This window comes from Macaca nemestrina, chromosome 6 (genome assembly GCF_043159975.1).
Source record: "Macaca nemestrina isolate mMacNem1 chromosome 6, mMacNem.hap1, whole genome shotgun sequence".
NCBI lineage: Eukaryota > Metazoa > Chordata > Mammalia > Primates > Cercopithecidae > Macaca > Macaca nemestrina.
In genome coordinates, this window is record NC_092130.1 from 98,676,209 (window position 1) to 98,692,239 (window position 16,031).

The 16,031-nt window shown below is 41.0% G+C and overlaps 1 protein-coding gene across 5 annotated transcripts in view; it reads left to right on the plus strand.

The window, feature by feature from the left end:
* The first annotated feature begins 10,423 nt into the window (after window positions 1-10,423).
* LOC105475102 (adaptor related protein complex 3 subunit beta 1) overlaps window positions 10,424-16,031 on the plus strand; it is a 300,089-nt gene continuing 294,481 nt past the window's right edge. For 2 of the 5 annotated variants that reach the window (XM_071098787.1, XM_071098786.1), the window contains exon 1: window positions 10,424-10,685. In XM_071098787.1, coding sequence (XP_070954888.1) covers window positions 10,558-10,685 — 128 coding nt within the window. In that variant the 5' untranslated portion in view covers window positions 10,424-10,557. The remainder of the gene's footprint in view (window positions 10,686-16,031) is intronic. The other 3 variants (XR_011624903.1, XM_071098785.1, XM_011730100.2) reach the window with 2 other exon arrangements.

The following is a 16,031-nucleotide window of genomic DNA, read 5'->3' on the forward strand; positions in this document are numbered from 1 at the left end:
CTGAAGAGGTGATATTTGAGATAAAACCTGAATAGAATAAAGCCTGAACAAAGCTGAAGGAACCAACCTTTTGGAAGATCCACCAATAGGTCTTCAAAAGGCTAGGTCCTTCAGAAGAGCCCAGCCAGTAAGGTCTCTCAGGTCAGAACAAGGTTGGTGGATCAAAGAACAGAAAGGCCAGATTGCCTGGAGTATAAGGGGTGTGTAAGCTAGGAAGAGTGGTTCTACAATTAAGTTAAGAGAGATAAACAAGGACCATATTGATGGAATCTGAAGAAACCATGAAGGAACCATGGTAAGTGCATGTAAATTACCTCACTTGGAGCTTGAAAATTTTTAAAAATGCAGTAAGTGGAAACTTTTTTTTTTTTTTTTTTTTTTTTTGAGACAGAGTCTCGCTTAGTCGCCCAGGCTGGAGTGCAATGGCGCGATCTCGGCTCACTGCAAGCTCCGCCTCCCGGGTTCACGCCATTCTCCTGCCTCAGCCTCCCGAGTAGCTGGGACTACAGGCGCCCGCCGCCTCGCCCGGCTAATTTTTTGCATTTTTAGTAGAGACGGGGTTTCACCGTGTTAGCCAGGATGGTCTCGATTTCCCGACATCATGTTATTCTTTTCTCCATAATCCTAATTTAAATGTTTTTTTAAAAATAGGGGTAATTTTACTCCTTATTATACATGCAAATGAACATTTAGAAATTACTTGTGAAATTTGAACCTCATGTCTTCACTAACCTTGTTAAATTTAAATTCTACTAAAAAACATAAGAAATCTGGGAGTAGTGGCTCACACCTGTAATCCCAGCACTTTGGGAGGCTGAGGTGGGAGAATCACTTGAGCCCAGGAATTTGAGACCAGCCCAGCCAACAAAGTGAAACCTTGTCTCTACCAAAAAATAAAAAAATAAAAAAATAGCCAGGCATGGTGGTGTGTACCTGTGGTCCCAACTACTCAGTAGGCTGAGACGGGAGGATCGCTTGAGCCCAGGAGTTGGAGGATTAGGAGAGCTATGATCATGCCACTGCACTCCAGCCTGGGTGACAGAATGAGACCCTGTCTAAAATAAATAAATAAATAAATAAAATAAAAGACATAAGATGAATTTCCTAATCAAAAGGCAATAAAACTGGGTATTCATATCATACTCACTGGTTTACAAATTTTTAAAATTGTTTCTTGCCTAGATTTATGCTGAAAGGCTCTCTCCATTTCTCAACCATGAGACTCCTCAGTCAGGAAAATATTTTCCTAAAATTCGATCAGTTTTTTGAGAACACATGGACATAGAAGGGGGAACAACACACACTGGGGCCTTTTGGAGGATGGAAGGCGGGAAGAGGGAGAGGATCAGGAAAAATAGCTAAATAACTAATAGATACTAGGCTTAATACCTGAGTGATTGAAATAATCTGTACAACAAACTCCCATGACACAAGTTTACCTGTGTAACGAACCAGCACTGGCACCACTGACCTTAAAATAAAAGTAAAAAAAAAATCCAGTTTTTGTAGTTTATCTTTAATCAATCTGGGATTTATTTTAGGCATTATGTAGGCTAGAGATTACAGTAGGCTGAATAATAGCTCCCAAATATGTCCAAATTCTAATACCTGAAAAATGTGAATGTTACTTTATGTGGCAAAAGTGACTTTACAGATACAATTAAGTTACGGGTGCTAAGATGGGGAGATTATCCTGGGTTAACTGGGTGGGCCTTAAATGTCATCACAAGTGTCCTTAAAAGAGGAAGGCAGAAGGAGATTTGACAAAGAAGAGGAAGAGGCCATGTGAAGACAGAGCAGAGAGAGAAACTTGAAGATGTTACGCTGCGGTCCTGGAGATGGAGGAAGGGGCCTGGAGCCAAGGAGTGCAAGAAATGCAGCCCTAAAAGCTAGAAAGGGCAAAGAAGAATTTCCCCCTAGAGCTTCTGGAGGGAGGGTCCTGCCCATACCTTAGACTGTATTCCTTGATTTTGAGCCTCTGGGCTCCAGAACTGTAGGAATAAACTTATGTTGTTTCAAACTGTCTAGTTTGTGGTAATTTGTAGCAGCAGTAATGGGAAATTAACACAGAGATGGAACCCAATTTTTACCACATAGTTAACTAATTGTCCCAGTACCATTTATTGTATACTACATTATTTCCTAACGGGTCAGGAATATTAACTTTTTCATAATGTCAATGCCCACATATAACTGAGTCTGTTTCTATTCTATGCTACCAGTCAATTTATTTACTCTTGGGTCAATATCAGACTTTTAAACAACAATTTTATAGTATATTTAAATGAGTGGTAGGGTGAGTCCAATATTCTTTTTTTTCCCAAAAAATTTCTTACTTTCAGCTGCATTTATTCTTCTAGATGAACTTTAGCATCAGTTGGCCTAGTAAAACATTTTGAATTTTGATTGAAACTGCATTAAATATCTAGATTCATTCAAATATTTTTATTCAGAAACATAGACTCCCTTTTAGGTCTCTACCCCAACCCCTAACCCTTCGGTAAAATTTTATATTTTTATCACTTAGGACTTGTATGTTTTTAAAGGTTGATTTCTTAAGGCTTACTTCTTTATTGCTATGTGGAACAGGGTCTTTTTGAAGTTACATTCCTTTTTTTTTTGAGACAGGGTTTCACTCTGTCGCTCAGACTGGAGTGCAGTGGCATGATCTTGGCTCACCGCAGCCTCCACCTCCCAGGCTCAAGCGATTCTCCTGCCTCAGCCTCCCAAGTAGCTGGGATTACAGGAATGTGCCACAACTGCCCAGCTAATTTTAGTACTTTTAGTAGAGATGGGGTTTTACCATGTTGGCCAGGCTGGTCTTGAACTCCTGACCTCAAGTGATCCACCCATCTTGGCCTCCCAAAGTGCTGGGATTACAGGCATGAGCCACCGCACCTGGCAGAAGTTACATTTCTAATTAGATGCTATTGGCATGTAGGAATGCTATTGGATTTTGAATTTGACCACTCTGCTGAATCCACTTAACGTCTCTCAGATTTTCTAGTGAGACAATATCATTTATACATATTATAATCTTTTCTCCTTTTTACTGTTTATTTTTCTTATTTGTTTTTCTTGTTTTATTGCATTAGTTAGAATCTACAGAACAGTGTTAAATGATGATGGTGTTAATAGGCATATTTACCTTTTTTCTGACTTTAGTTGGAATGCCTTTGATGTTTCACTATTAAATATGATGCATGTTTTACTTTGTATATTTTGTGGAGGTATTTTAACATAATCTATCTATTTATCTATACCTGTATTAATTCATTTTCACACTGCTACAAAGACACTACCTGAGACTGGGTAATTTATAAAGAAAAGAGGTTTAAGTGACTCACAAGTCTGTATGGGTGGTGAGGCCTCAGGAAGCTTACAATCATGGCTGAAGGGGAAGCAGGCACCTTATTCACAAGGTGGCAAGAGAGAGAGAAAGAGAGAGAGAGAGAGACAGTGAAGGAGGAAGAGCCCTTTATAAAACCATCAGATCTTGTGAGAACTCACTCACTATCATTGGAACAGCATGGAGGAAACTACCCCAACGGTCCAATCACCTCTCACCAGGTCCCTCTCTCGACACATGGAGATTATGGGGATTACAATTCAAGATGAGATTTGGGTGGGGACACAGAGCCAAACCATATCATTGCAGCCCTGACCCTTCCCAAATCTTATGTCTTTTTTACATTTCAAACCAATCATGCCTTCCTGAGAGTTCACCAAAGTCTTAACTCATTTCAGCATTAACTCCAAAAGTCCAAGTCCAAAGTCTTACCTGAGACAAGGCAAGTTCCTTCTGCCTATGAGCCTGTAAAATAAAAAACAAAGGGACTAGAGGCCCCATGTGAGTTCAACATTCAGTGGGGCAGCCATTAAATCTTAAAGCTCTAAAATAATCTCCTTTGACTCCAAGTCTCACATCCAGGGCGTGCTGATGCAAGGGGTGGGTTCCCATGGCCTTGGGAAGCTCTTTCATCAACTGGCATTGAGTGCCTGAAGATTTTCCAGGTGCACGGTGCAAGCTGTAGGTGGATCTATCACTCTGGGGTCTGGAGGATGGTAGCTGTCTTCTCAAAGCTCCACTAGGCAGTGCCCCAGTGGGTATTCTGTGTGTAGGTTCCAACCCCACATTTCCCTTCTGTACTGCCCTAGCTGAAGTTCTCCATGAGGGCTCTGCCTCTGCAGCAGACTTCTGTATAGACGTTCAAGCATTTCCATACATCCTCTGAAGTCTAGGCAGGGGTTCCAAAGCCTCAGTTCTTGTCTTCTGTGCACCCACAAGCCCAACACCACATGGAAGTTGCCAAGGCTTAGGGCTTACTTCCTTTGAAGAAACAGCCCAAACTGTACCTGGGCCCCTTTTAGCCATGGCTAGAGCTGGAGTGGCTGGGAAGCAGGGCCCCAAGTCCTGAAGCTTCACAGAGCAGTGGGGCCATTTTTTCCCCCTAGGCCTCAGAGCCTGTGATGGGAGGAGCTGCTGTGAAGACCTCTGACATGCCCTGGAAACATTTTCCACAGTGTCTTAACAATTAACATTTTGGCCCCTTGTTACTTATGCAAATTTCTGCAGCAGCTTGAATTATTCCCCAGAAAATTGGTTTTTCTTTTTTACCACACGGTGAGGCTGCAAGTTTTCCAAACTTTAACATTCTGTCACTTCTTGAACACTTTGCTGCTTAGAAATTTCTTCTGCCAGTTACCCTAATCATCTCTCTCAAGTTCAAAGTTTCACACATCTCTATGGCAGGGGCAGAATGCCGCTGGTCTCTTTGCTAAAGCATGGTAAGAGTGACTTTTGCTCTAGTTTCCAATAAATTCCTGATGTGGTTTGGCTCTGTGTCTCCACCCAAATCTCACCTTGAATTATAATAATCCCCATGTGTTGTGGGAGGGACCCAGTGGGAGGTAATTGAATCATGGGGGTAGGTTTTTCCTGTGCTGTTGTGGTGATAGTGGATAAATCTCAAGAGATCTGATGGTTTTATAAGGGGGAGTTCCCCTGCAGAAGCTTTCTTTTGTCTACTACCATGTAAGATGTCCTTTTGCTCTTCCTTCATCTTCTGCCATGAATGTGATGCCTCTCAAGCTATGTGGAACTGTGAGTTCATTAAACACCTTTTCTTTATAAATTACCCAGTTTCAGGTATGTTTTTATTAGCAGCATGAGAACAGACTAATACAGTTACTTATCTACAACTGAGACCACTTCACCCTGGACTTCATAGTCCATATCACTATCAGCATTTTGGTCAAAACCATTTGACAAATCTCTAGGAAGTTCCAAACTTTCCCATATCTTCCTGTCTTCTTCTGAGCCCTCCAAACTGTTCCAACCTCTACCTGTTACCCAGTTTCAAAGTTGCTTCCACATTTTTCAGGTTGTTTTTATAGCAGTACCCCACTCTACTGGTACCAATTTACTGTACTATTCTGTTTTCACACTGCTACAAAGATACTACCCTAGACTGGGTAATTTATAAAGAAAAGAGGTTTAATTGACTCACAGTTCTGAGACTGTGGCTTGGGAGGCCTCAGGGAACTTACAATCATGGTGGAGGGGGAAGAAGACACCTTCTTCACAAGGTGGCAGGAGAGAGAAGGGGGAAGAGCCCCTTATAAAACCATCAGATCTCATGAGAACTCACTCATTATCATGAGAACAGCATAGGGGAAACCACCTCCATGATCCAGTGACCTCCTACCAGATCCCTCCCAAGACACTTGGAAATTATGGGGTTTATGGAGTTTAAAATTTGAGATGAGATTTCAATGGGGACACAGAGCCAAACTATATCAATACCTATTTACATATACGTAATAATAATAAGAATACTTACTCTTATTTCTAGATTATTAATTTTTTCTTTAAATCAGAAGTGCCGATAAAATATTATTAAATGATTTACAAACCTATCATTATAAGTTTATTAATGTTCATTCTTTTATCATATAACAAAACCTATTGTATTATTTTATGTTTTTCATTTAGCATTTGTTTAGTATTTAAATAGTCTGTTGTTCTTTTTTGTATTTAATAAAATCAGACCTACAAAATGAATTTGGAAATGCTTTGTCTTTTTCTTTGCTAAAGTTTAAAAACAGTTTAAAATAACAGAAATAGCAAACTCCTTATAGGCCAATAGAACTATATTAGTCTATTCCCTTTTTGGTGGTAGATTTTTGGCAACGTTTCCAATTCTCTTCTATAGTTATTTAGTTTATTCAGGTTTCCTACAACTTTTGAATCAATTTTTATTTTTTTTTGAGACAGAGTCTCACTTCTTTGCCCAGGCTGGAGTGCAATGGCACCATCTCGGCTCACTGCAACCTCCGCCTCCCAGGTTCGAGCAATTCTCCTGCCTCAGCCTCCCCAGTAGCTGGGATTACAGGCATGTACCACTAACCAGGCTAATTTTTGTATTTTTAGTAGAGATGGAGTTTCACCATGTTGACCAGGCTGGTCTTGAACTCCCGACCTCAAGTGATCCGTCCACCTTGGCCTCCCAAAGTGCTGGGATTACAGGTGTGAGCCATGGTGCCCGGCCTTGAATTGATTTTTGTAACACATTCTAGATAATAATGAGAAAATGTTAACATTCAGTATCTATAAAGTATGCCTGCAAATCAATAAGATAAAAGATCCACTTAAAAATAAGCAAGTGACAAATGTGCAAAATTAATAGAAGAAAAATTCAAATAGCCATTTGATGTGTGCTTTAAATCTGTTATATTTACGGTAACCATATATACCTATTTCCCTGGCAGAGTCCTGGTTTACATGTATTTGTCCAGTCAAATTATGACTAGTATCACTTTTTGTCTCGAAAACTTCCCATTTGGGGCTGGGTGTGGTGGCTTACGTCTGTAATCCCAGCACTTTGGGAGGCTGAGGAGGGTGGATCACTTGAGGTCAGAAGTTCGAGACCAGACTGAATAACATGGTGAAACTCCATCTCTACTAAAAGTATAAAATTAGCTGGGCATGGTAGCGCATGCCTGTAATCCCAGCTACTTGGGAGACCAAGGCAGGGGAATCACTTGATCCCAGGAGACGGAGGTTTCAGTGAGCTGAGATCACGCCGTGATACTCCAGCCTGGACAACAAGAGCAAAACTTGTCTCAAACAAACAAACAAACAAAAAGAAACAAAAAGAAAACTTCCTATTTGGACTATAAATTTTACTGTCTCTACTTAGAATAAATGAGATGCAAGTGTAAATGACAGTAAAGATTTTATTATTATTACCAATCAGATTAGCAAACATTAAAAAGATTTATAATATACATTGCTGGAAAGGGTGTGTTGAAACGGAAAAATATTGGTGAAAGTGTTGGTATTCTCTTTTCAGGTTAGAAATTTGGCTATATCTACTAAAATTTCAATTGCGCATATCATTTGTTCTAGCTATTGGACTTTTGGAATCTTAACTAATGGGAATAGTGGCGGCATGGTGCGAAGACATGCATTGACAAAGTTGTTATAATAGTCCAAAATTGGAAACAATTTACATGTGTATCAGCAGGCTATTGGTTAAATAAATAAAGATGCACCTATGAAAGGAAATACTATGTAGATCTTTAAAACAGTGGGATGTAGTAACATGCAGAATGATATTATGGTTTTAACTGGTATTTGGAGAAATATGCACATCTATCATTTATTTTTCTACGCTTAGAGAAAAAAGCTTGAAAATATATACACCACATTTAACACCTATATCATGAAGGTTAGATGAACAGAAACGGAAACAGAAAATTTGATAAAGGTTTTGTTAAGTATTAGGGGGAAAATAGTTTTTGAAAAAAAATATCCAACTTATTTGGCAGTAATACAAGACACTACATATGCTGGAAGGAAACAGAAAATCTGGTTTGGCTTGGTAACAGGTGTCAGAGAGTAATCTTCTAGTTCTGTTAATGTTTCTTCTGGTTGGAAGTGTGATTTTTTTCCTCTGTCAGAAAGCTTCATGGCTATATAAAAGATTTTTCAATTCTAGAGATATGGGAATGCTAGACCACAGCCCATGGAGTTATTATTTTTTATCTTTCTGTAAGAATATACAGTCTTAGAATTTTAAGGCAGTAAGGGCCTCAAGTCCCTTCTTGTCAATGCTCTCATTTTTTTTTTTTTTTTTTTAGTGATAAAAAGAAAGTTTTATCTATTTCATCCAGGAATATATGCTCTGTATCTTATACGTAATATTCCAGAGAAAAAGTTACCTATACCTGTTTTTTGAAGAATAGATATTCTTAATATCCACACCATTCAAGGACAATGTAAAAACAAAACAAAACCCCAAAAAACAAACCCCCAAAACCCAAAACCCCAATATTGTAGGTCAGTCTCCTACCTGAGTCTGTGTGAAAAAATAAAAATATTACAAAGTAAAATCAAGCAGTTAATTAAAAATAACAGACTCAAGGACAAAGAACTCTTCAAGTCCATCAGAAAAACTACTCAGTGTAAAAGTGGATAAATAGGTTCATATGCAATTCCCAGGAAATAAAATGCAAATGGAGTAACCACATAAAATATTCTCAAGTTCATTATGACCATGAAAATGAAAATTAATTACCATACAAATAATATTCCTTCATATCATATTGATGACAATAAAACATTTTTAGAAAGCTAAACGTTTGTGAGAATGTGAAGAAAGAAGATTACACACTGCTAAAATTATGCTGGAAAAAAATTTAGGATATCTGGTAAAAGTGCACAAACTCTAAAACCAAGAAATTCTATAATCAGGTATGTGTCAGATATTTTCCAGGCTATGTGTATATCAATGTTCTCCTTTTACAAATAAAGTAACCAAAGCCTAACTCTTTTTACTATTAATATATATAAAATTACTTTGAATAGTTTGTGGTATATATTAAGGATTATATAATAATATATAGTTATCTATGATCATCCTCATCTTCATTATCAATAGTCAGTTGTAGATGAAATGTTATTAATTAACATCATTAATATTGACAAACACATTTTAGGTGATCATCATTGGATCTCCGGAGCAGTATTCTAACAGTCGAATTAAAAACCTGCCAATATTTAACCAGACGATGAAGTTTGGAGGACATTCCTTCTTCTCCCACCCAGAGCCACCCTCGTGCGTGCTTCCACAGTGACAGTCTGACCTTTTGAAACTTGGAGATCATACTTTGATCCTTGAAAACGCCCCACCGCCTTCCCAGAGGCTGCCGGTCTCCATGTTCGCGTTCTACCTGGTAGAATCCCTTGACAGTTTCAGTACCTGGCCGCCAAGGCTTTGGGAGTTAACGCCTACCTGGACGGGAGGCACTGGGGAGAAGAGAGGGAAGGCTCTGAAACCCAACCGAGAAGGCGGGCTGGGGGAAGTCACTCCTGGAAAGAGGTTTTCTCGGGTGCCAGCACCCGGAGAGAGCTACTCCGGGGCCAGGCAAGCATCCCTCCTAGGCTCCCTAGTGCCTATTAGTGAGTGACACGACGGCGACAGGACACAGAAGTGTCAGATGACAGCCGCTCCTGGCGCGCAAGGTGGTCCATTTTATTTTTGGTAGCTAGACGCCAGTAGGACGCACCACTTCAGCTCTAAACTGGAACTGGTGGTCCCAAGATGTTTTCTGTTCTTTTTAATTTTTTTGAGACAGGGTCTCGCTCTGTCGCCCAGGCTGGAGTGCAAAGGCGCGATCTCAACTCATCGCTACCCTCTCCTCCTGGGTTTGAGTGAACCTCCCACCTCAGGCTCAGTAGCTGGGACCACAGGCGCGAGCCACCACTCCGGCTAATTTTTATATTTTTTGCAGAGACAGGGTCTCGCTATGTTGCCAAGGCTGGTCTCGAACTCTTGGCCTCAGGTGATCCGCCCGCCTCGGCTTCCCGAAGTGCCCTACTGGCGTGAGCCACCGCGCCGGTCTGCCTCCAAGATTTTCGTTGCAAGGATGGAATGGTCGCTTCTGTGCGGATCCTCCAAACCATCGTTGGGAGAGGCCTCCTTAAAGTCTGGGAGAAAAGTTGTTTCGGGTGGATATGAAAGTAAGGCAAAGCCGGAAAGAGGAGAGTAGCCGAAACAAGCAAAGTGATCGCGATGGGTTTAGGAAAGGTGATCTGGCGTGCTAAATGGCGTTTCCGGAGAAATCCGAAAACTATTGCTTTACAAAAGTATACTAAAGAGCTGCCCTGGGTCTGGAAACCCCTTAAGGGATCAAAATGGATGCAATGGGTATCCTTCTCCAATGACACCCCTCACGGGCCGGGAGCCTGGCAGTTCGCCACCCGCTGCCTCCCTTTCCGCAGCCAGGCTCGCAGCCGCTCAGCTACCTCTAAAGCCCGGAGCAGGGAAGTCCGCGCAGGCCTGGACGGCCCGGGTGGTATCCTGCCTTCCCGCACACTGCGCATGCGCAGGGGGTGGACTGCCAGGTCGGCTCAGGGAGCGGTGACGAGTCCGGAAGCGCCTGCGCGCGCTCCTCGGTACGCGAACTAGTTTTGTTCGGTGCCCTCTGGACTGGAACCTTTCGGAGAGAACCCCCGGCAGGACCAACCCCGCACCCGCCAGCACCGCGGCAATGTCCAGCAACAGTTTTTCTTACAATGAGCAGTCCGGAGGAGGGGAGGCGACGGAGCTGGGTCAGGAGGCGACCTCAACCATTTCCCCCTCGGGGGCCTTCGGCCTCTTTAGCAGCGATTTGAAGAAGTGAGGAGAAAGGTTTGGGGTACGGGGATGGGAGGGAGGAGCTGGGGACTCGGAGGAGTGGGCGCCGGGTGGGCTCCCTGGAGTGGAGCGGGGTCGCCCTGAGATCTGAGCAGAGCTGGGCGGTAACGTGTCCCACGGGTGGATGGGTGGGGTTGGTTGGCGGTGGTGGGAGTTGGGGGAGTTTGGGGCATGTGTGTGTGTAGGGGTCTCTAGTAGTTTTCAAACTTTAGTGAAAAGGAAACCGCTTGGTGAGCTTAGATCCCACCCCTGAAGACACTGATTGAATTGGACTTGGTCTGGGCTCAGGAGTCTGAATTTTGAGCATAGTCTTCTAAGTTTATTTATCGTTCGCCGGATCAGACTTTGATACATTCCCTGATTAGGGTGAAACGAGTGTTTTGGTCAAGGTGAGAGTGCGAGTGTTGCTTGTGGGAAGTTATTTTGTGACCCCGGAGTGTAGGAGGAGAGAGGTGGGTTTAGGCTGTTTGAATGGACAAATTGGTTTATACCAGTATCAGTGTTCTTGGATTATATCCTTTGCACTACAGACAAAAACACCAATCCAAAATAAGCATATGAATAGAAAATATTTTAAGAGTGTTACTATGAACAAATCCTAAACTTTTACAAATTAATAATGTGAAGTTTAAAAACGAATGTTAAGGTACACTTAGTTTTGTAAAAAGTATCACAGAGAAATGGAAAGAAATCCCAAGTTGTTTGTTTGGGGGGTGGGATGGTGGTATTGGGGTGGTGGTAGTGGTTAAATTTACCACAATTATCATTTTTACGTTTCTCTTATTTTAAATCTTTCATTACTAAGCAATATGGTCACATAATAGTCTGTCGCTAAATTCATGCTAAATTAAGGTAGAATAGCTGTGCTGGTAGCTTTGCAGATATGTTAGAGGGTATAATTAAAATTTAAATTAAACGTTACTAACAATATTGGGTAGTCTAGAAAGTGCTACTACTTGAAATTGGGATTACATTTTGGCTGTATTGAGGATCAAAATCATATAGATAGTACGTACGATACAATATTTTCGTTTCCTTTTTCCCAGGTTAGAAAAGTTTAAAAGTAAGGTAACTTTTCATTTTCATTTCATATAATTTTTCATTATATGCATTTGGTGATCCATTGTTCTAGAGCAAGTACGGAGCTTGTTGCCTTTACTGTTAGCAAAATGTTTAGACTGAATTAACCTGTAAATTGGCATCAATCTGTTTTGCAAATTAATTTACTTTTATGGTTTGTGAACACCCCGTGAGGGGTGTCATTGGAGAAGGATACCCATTGCATCCATTTTGATCCCTTAAGGGGTTTCCAGACCCAGGGCAGCTCTTTAGTATACTTCTGTAAAGCAATAGTTTTCGGATTTCTCCGGAAACGCCATTTAGCACGCCAGATCACCTTCCTAAACCCATCGCGATCACTTTGCTTGTTTCGGCTACTCTCCTCTTTCCGGCTTTTCTCTTATATTTTTGTCAGATTTGGGGCCAGGCACGGCAGCTCTCGGCTGTAATCTCAGCACTTTGGGAGGCCAAGGCGGGCGGATCACTTGAGGCCAGGAGTTCGATACCAGCCTGGCCAACATGGTGAAACCCCGTCTCTACTAAAAATACAAAAATTAGCCGGGCGTGGTGCCTCGTGCTTGTAATCCCAGCTGGAGGCTGAGGCAGGAGAATCGCTTGAACCTGGGAGGTGGAAGCTGCAGTGAGCCGAGATGGCGCCATAGCACTCTAACTTTAGTGGGTGACAGAGTGAGACTCCGTCTCAAAAAAAGAAAAAAAAAAGGAAAAAGATTTTTGTCAAATTTTGACCTGATTTGGAAAAAAAACCCAAAAAACTTATGGCCATTGACTCTGTGACCAGTGCTCTTGAGGTGACCTAATAGGTTGGATTTAAAATAAAAGTAGCTAATTGATTAGAGGTGGTATGTAATATATGCAAATAACCATGGTTGAATTGTGTTCCCCAAAAGATATTTATTGAGTGTTTGTGGCACCACTTTACATTTATTATCTCATTCAGTTTTCTTAACAACCCTGCAGGTTATTACCAGCTGCTCCCACTTTACACGTGAGGAAATTGGAGCGTGATCGTTAACTTGGGAAAGGCCGCAAAGCTAGAACATTGCACTGCCTGAATTTGAACTCAGAGGCTCTAATATTAGAGCCCATTCTCTCAAAAGTTTCGATGTCTACTTACTACTTGATGAAATGTATGGTATTTTTATTAGTGAGCGCATACAACTCACGAAAGCTTTAAAACTTTAAATAGCTCTAAGTAGTACCACCAAAGAAGCTTCCAGGGATTAGAAACATTTGGCTGTTGACCTGCAATCTAATGGAATTGTACAGAAACAAGGAGACCCCTGTTCTGGAAATGGTCATTAAATCTCTCTTGAGTCCACATTTTCTCATTTATAAAACTGTAATATTACTTGCCTTTTAAAAAAATCGAATGACATAATTTATGTAAAAAACTTGAAGCTCACCCTGTTTCCTCAGCTCTGGTTTTTAATGGTTTACTCTGATGAAATAGTTTCAAGTTTACAAAAAAGTTGCAACAGTAGCACTGAGAGCAACCCTTTTGCAGATTTACCAATTAAAAAAATTGCTACATTGCTTGCCTACTGTCTCTGTCACTCACTCTCCCCATGCATATTCAGGCACGTATACGTATTCATGTTATGTGTCTTCTGAACCATAGGAGACTCGGTTGTACACATCATGTTCTTTTTTTTTTTTTGAGACGAGTCTCGCTCTGTCCCCCAGGCTGGAGTGCAGTGGTGCAATCTCGGCTCACTGCAAGCTCCGCCTCCTGGGTTCACGCCATTCTCCTGCCTCAGCCGCCCAGGTAGCTGGGACTACAGGCGCCCGCCACCACGCCCGGCTAATTTTTTGTATTTTCAGAAGAGATGGGGTTTCACCGTGTTAACCAGGATGGTCTCAATCTGCTGACCTTGTGATCTGCCCGCCTCGGCCTCCCAAAGTGCTGGGATTACAGGTGTGAGCCACCACGCCCGGCCCCTACATCATGTTCTTTTACACTTAAAATCTCAATGTGTAACTTTTAAGAACAAAGATAGTCTCTTACGCAACTTACAGTGTTGATGGATTCAGGAAATTTAATGTGTGTACAATCTATAGTATGTAATCTAATTTTATCGTTTGTTCCAATAAAGGTGTTTTCTTTTTTCCCAAGAATTTTTTTCCTCAAGTACAGGATCCAGTCCAAGATAATATATTTAATTTAGTTGCCATGTCTCTTTAGTCTTCTTTAATCTGGAGTAGTTCTTGAGCCTTTTTTGTCTTTCACGACCTTGACATATCTAAGGATTGCAAGCCTATTATTTTATTTTATGTTAATCAATTTTTGGGTTTGTTGGTGTTTCCTCATGTTTAGATTCAGGTTATGTATCCTTGGCCGGAATACTACCATAGGTGATGCGTGCTTCTCAAACTATTACATTTGGAGGCGTAGGGTGTCCATCTTCATGATGTTAATTTTCCTAGTCACAGGGTTGTCCAGTTTCTCTATTGTATCATTTCTATTTTTTTTAAATCAAATTATCTGTGGGGAGACACTGAGACCATGCAGATGTCTTGCTCTTTTTTAAATTGACCACTTCTACATTTAACAACCATTGATCAATCTCCTGAACCTGTCTTCCTCAATGGCTGCAAAATGGTAATGTTTCAGCTGCAACTCCCTCTACTGTTGTGCTCTTTGGCTTCTTGGCCTAGAGCTCTGTGTTCTCTGATCCTTCACTAACCATCTCAATGATGCCTAGGTACTTCCTAGTCATAGTATTAGATTTTTGTTTTATGAATTTAATCTTATTTATCAGTATTATTTATCCTCTCCTCCCTTCAAACAGAACCAGAACTAGATGACTTTATGAAAGTAGATCCTATACCTCATTTATTGACTAAAAAGGCCTGTGTATTAGATTATTTGCTTCAAGATTTTTAATGTCTTTATTTAAAATGTAAAGAACTTATTTTTGTACTCTCATTTTTTCTTTTTTGAGACATGTCTTACTCTGTTGCCTAGGCTGAAGTGCAGTGGTGCAATCATGGCTCACCGCATCCTCAACCTCCCGGGCTCAACTGATCCTTCGCACCTCAGGCTTCCGAGTGGCTCAGACTACAGGTTCATGCCACCATGCCCAGCTAATGTTTGTATTTACTGTAGAGATTGGGTCTTGCCATGTTGCCCAGGCTAGTCTTGAACTCCTGGGCTCAAGCAATCCGCCTGCCTCATCCTCCAAAAGTGCTGGAATTACAGGCGTGCACCACTGTGCCTGGCCCCTTCCTTCTTTTTGAAATGTTCTCAACTTCTATTGTTTCTGTTTTTTTCTAAGTTATTTTTCTTCATTAAAAAAAAACAAACTTCTTTTATCTTAACCAATTTGGGTATGTGTGCGTATAATTAAAAGTAATTTTAATAATTCTATTACTGGATTAAACATTTAATTAGGAATTAATTTCTAGAAACAAACAGACAAGACTAGTTAATTTTTCTTAATTACAATAGTAAAGCTACTAAAGTTGTAAATCTCTTTTCTTTTAAGAGCATCATGGTGTATTAGAAAGGACATGAGGCTGGGAGTGGTGGCCCCTGCCTGTAATCTTAGCATTTTGGGAGGCCCAGGCAGGTGGATTGCTTGAACCCAGGAGTTCCAGACCAGCCTGGGCAACATAGTGAGACCTTGTCTCTATAAATAAAAACGGGGAAAAAAAACAAAAAACATTGGGCCCAGAGTCAGAAGACCTGGATTTAAGTTGATGTTTTCCACTTGTAGTAGTGCTTCCTTGTTCAAGTTGCTGATCTCTTCAAACTTCGGTTTCCTCATTTCTAGACAGGATGTGACAATACTTGCCTCTTTTGTGAGGATCTCATAAGATGGTGTACTTCAAAGTGATTTCTAAACTAGGGTATTAACTAACAGTATTTGGGAAAGTTGGTGAAGACTTCACTGAGGTAGTGACATTTTAGATCTTGAAGCCTGAGGTTTTTGCCAGGTGGAGGAAAGATGGATCCTTTAGCTAAGCAGAGTATGTAGAAACCAGAAGATTTGCAAAAGAAAAAGCATGTTCAGATGAGGTGGATATTTAGACATCACAATTTTGAATAGTAGGCAGTAAAGTATGGGAATGGATGAAATCACCCAGGGAAGACTTCTTGTTAGATGAGAAGGCAGTTTAGACAAAACCTAGGGGACACCAGGATATAAAATATGAATGGAAGAACTAGAAAAAGAGACAGAGCTCACAGGGATGGGAAACCACGGGAAGGTTTAAAAAAGAAGATGCTAACAGGAAAATTAAAAGAAG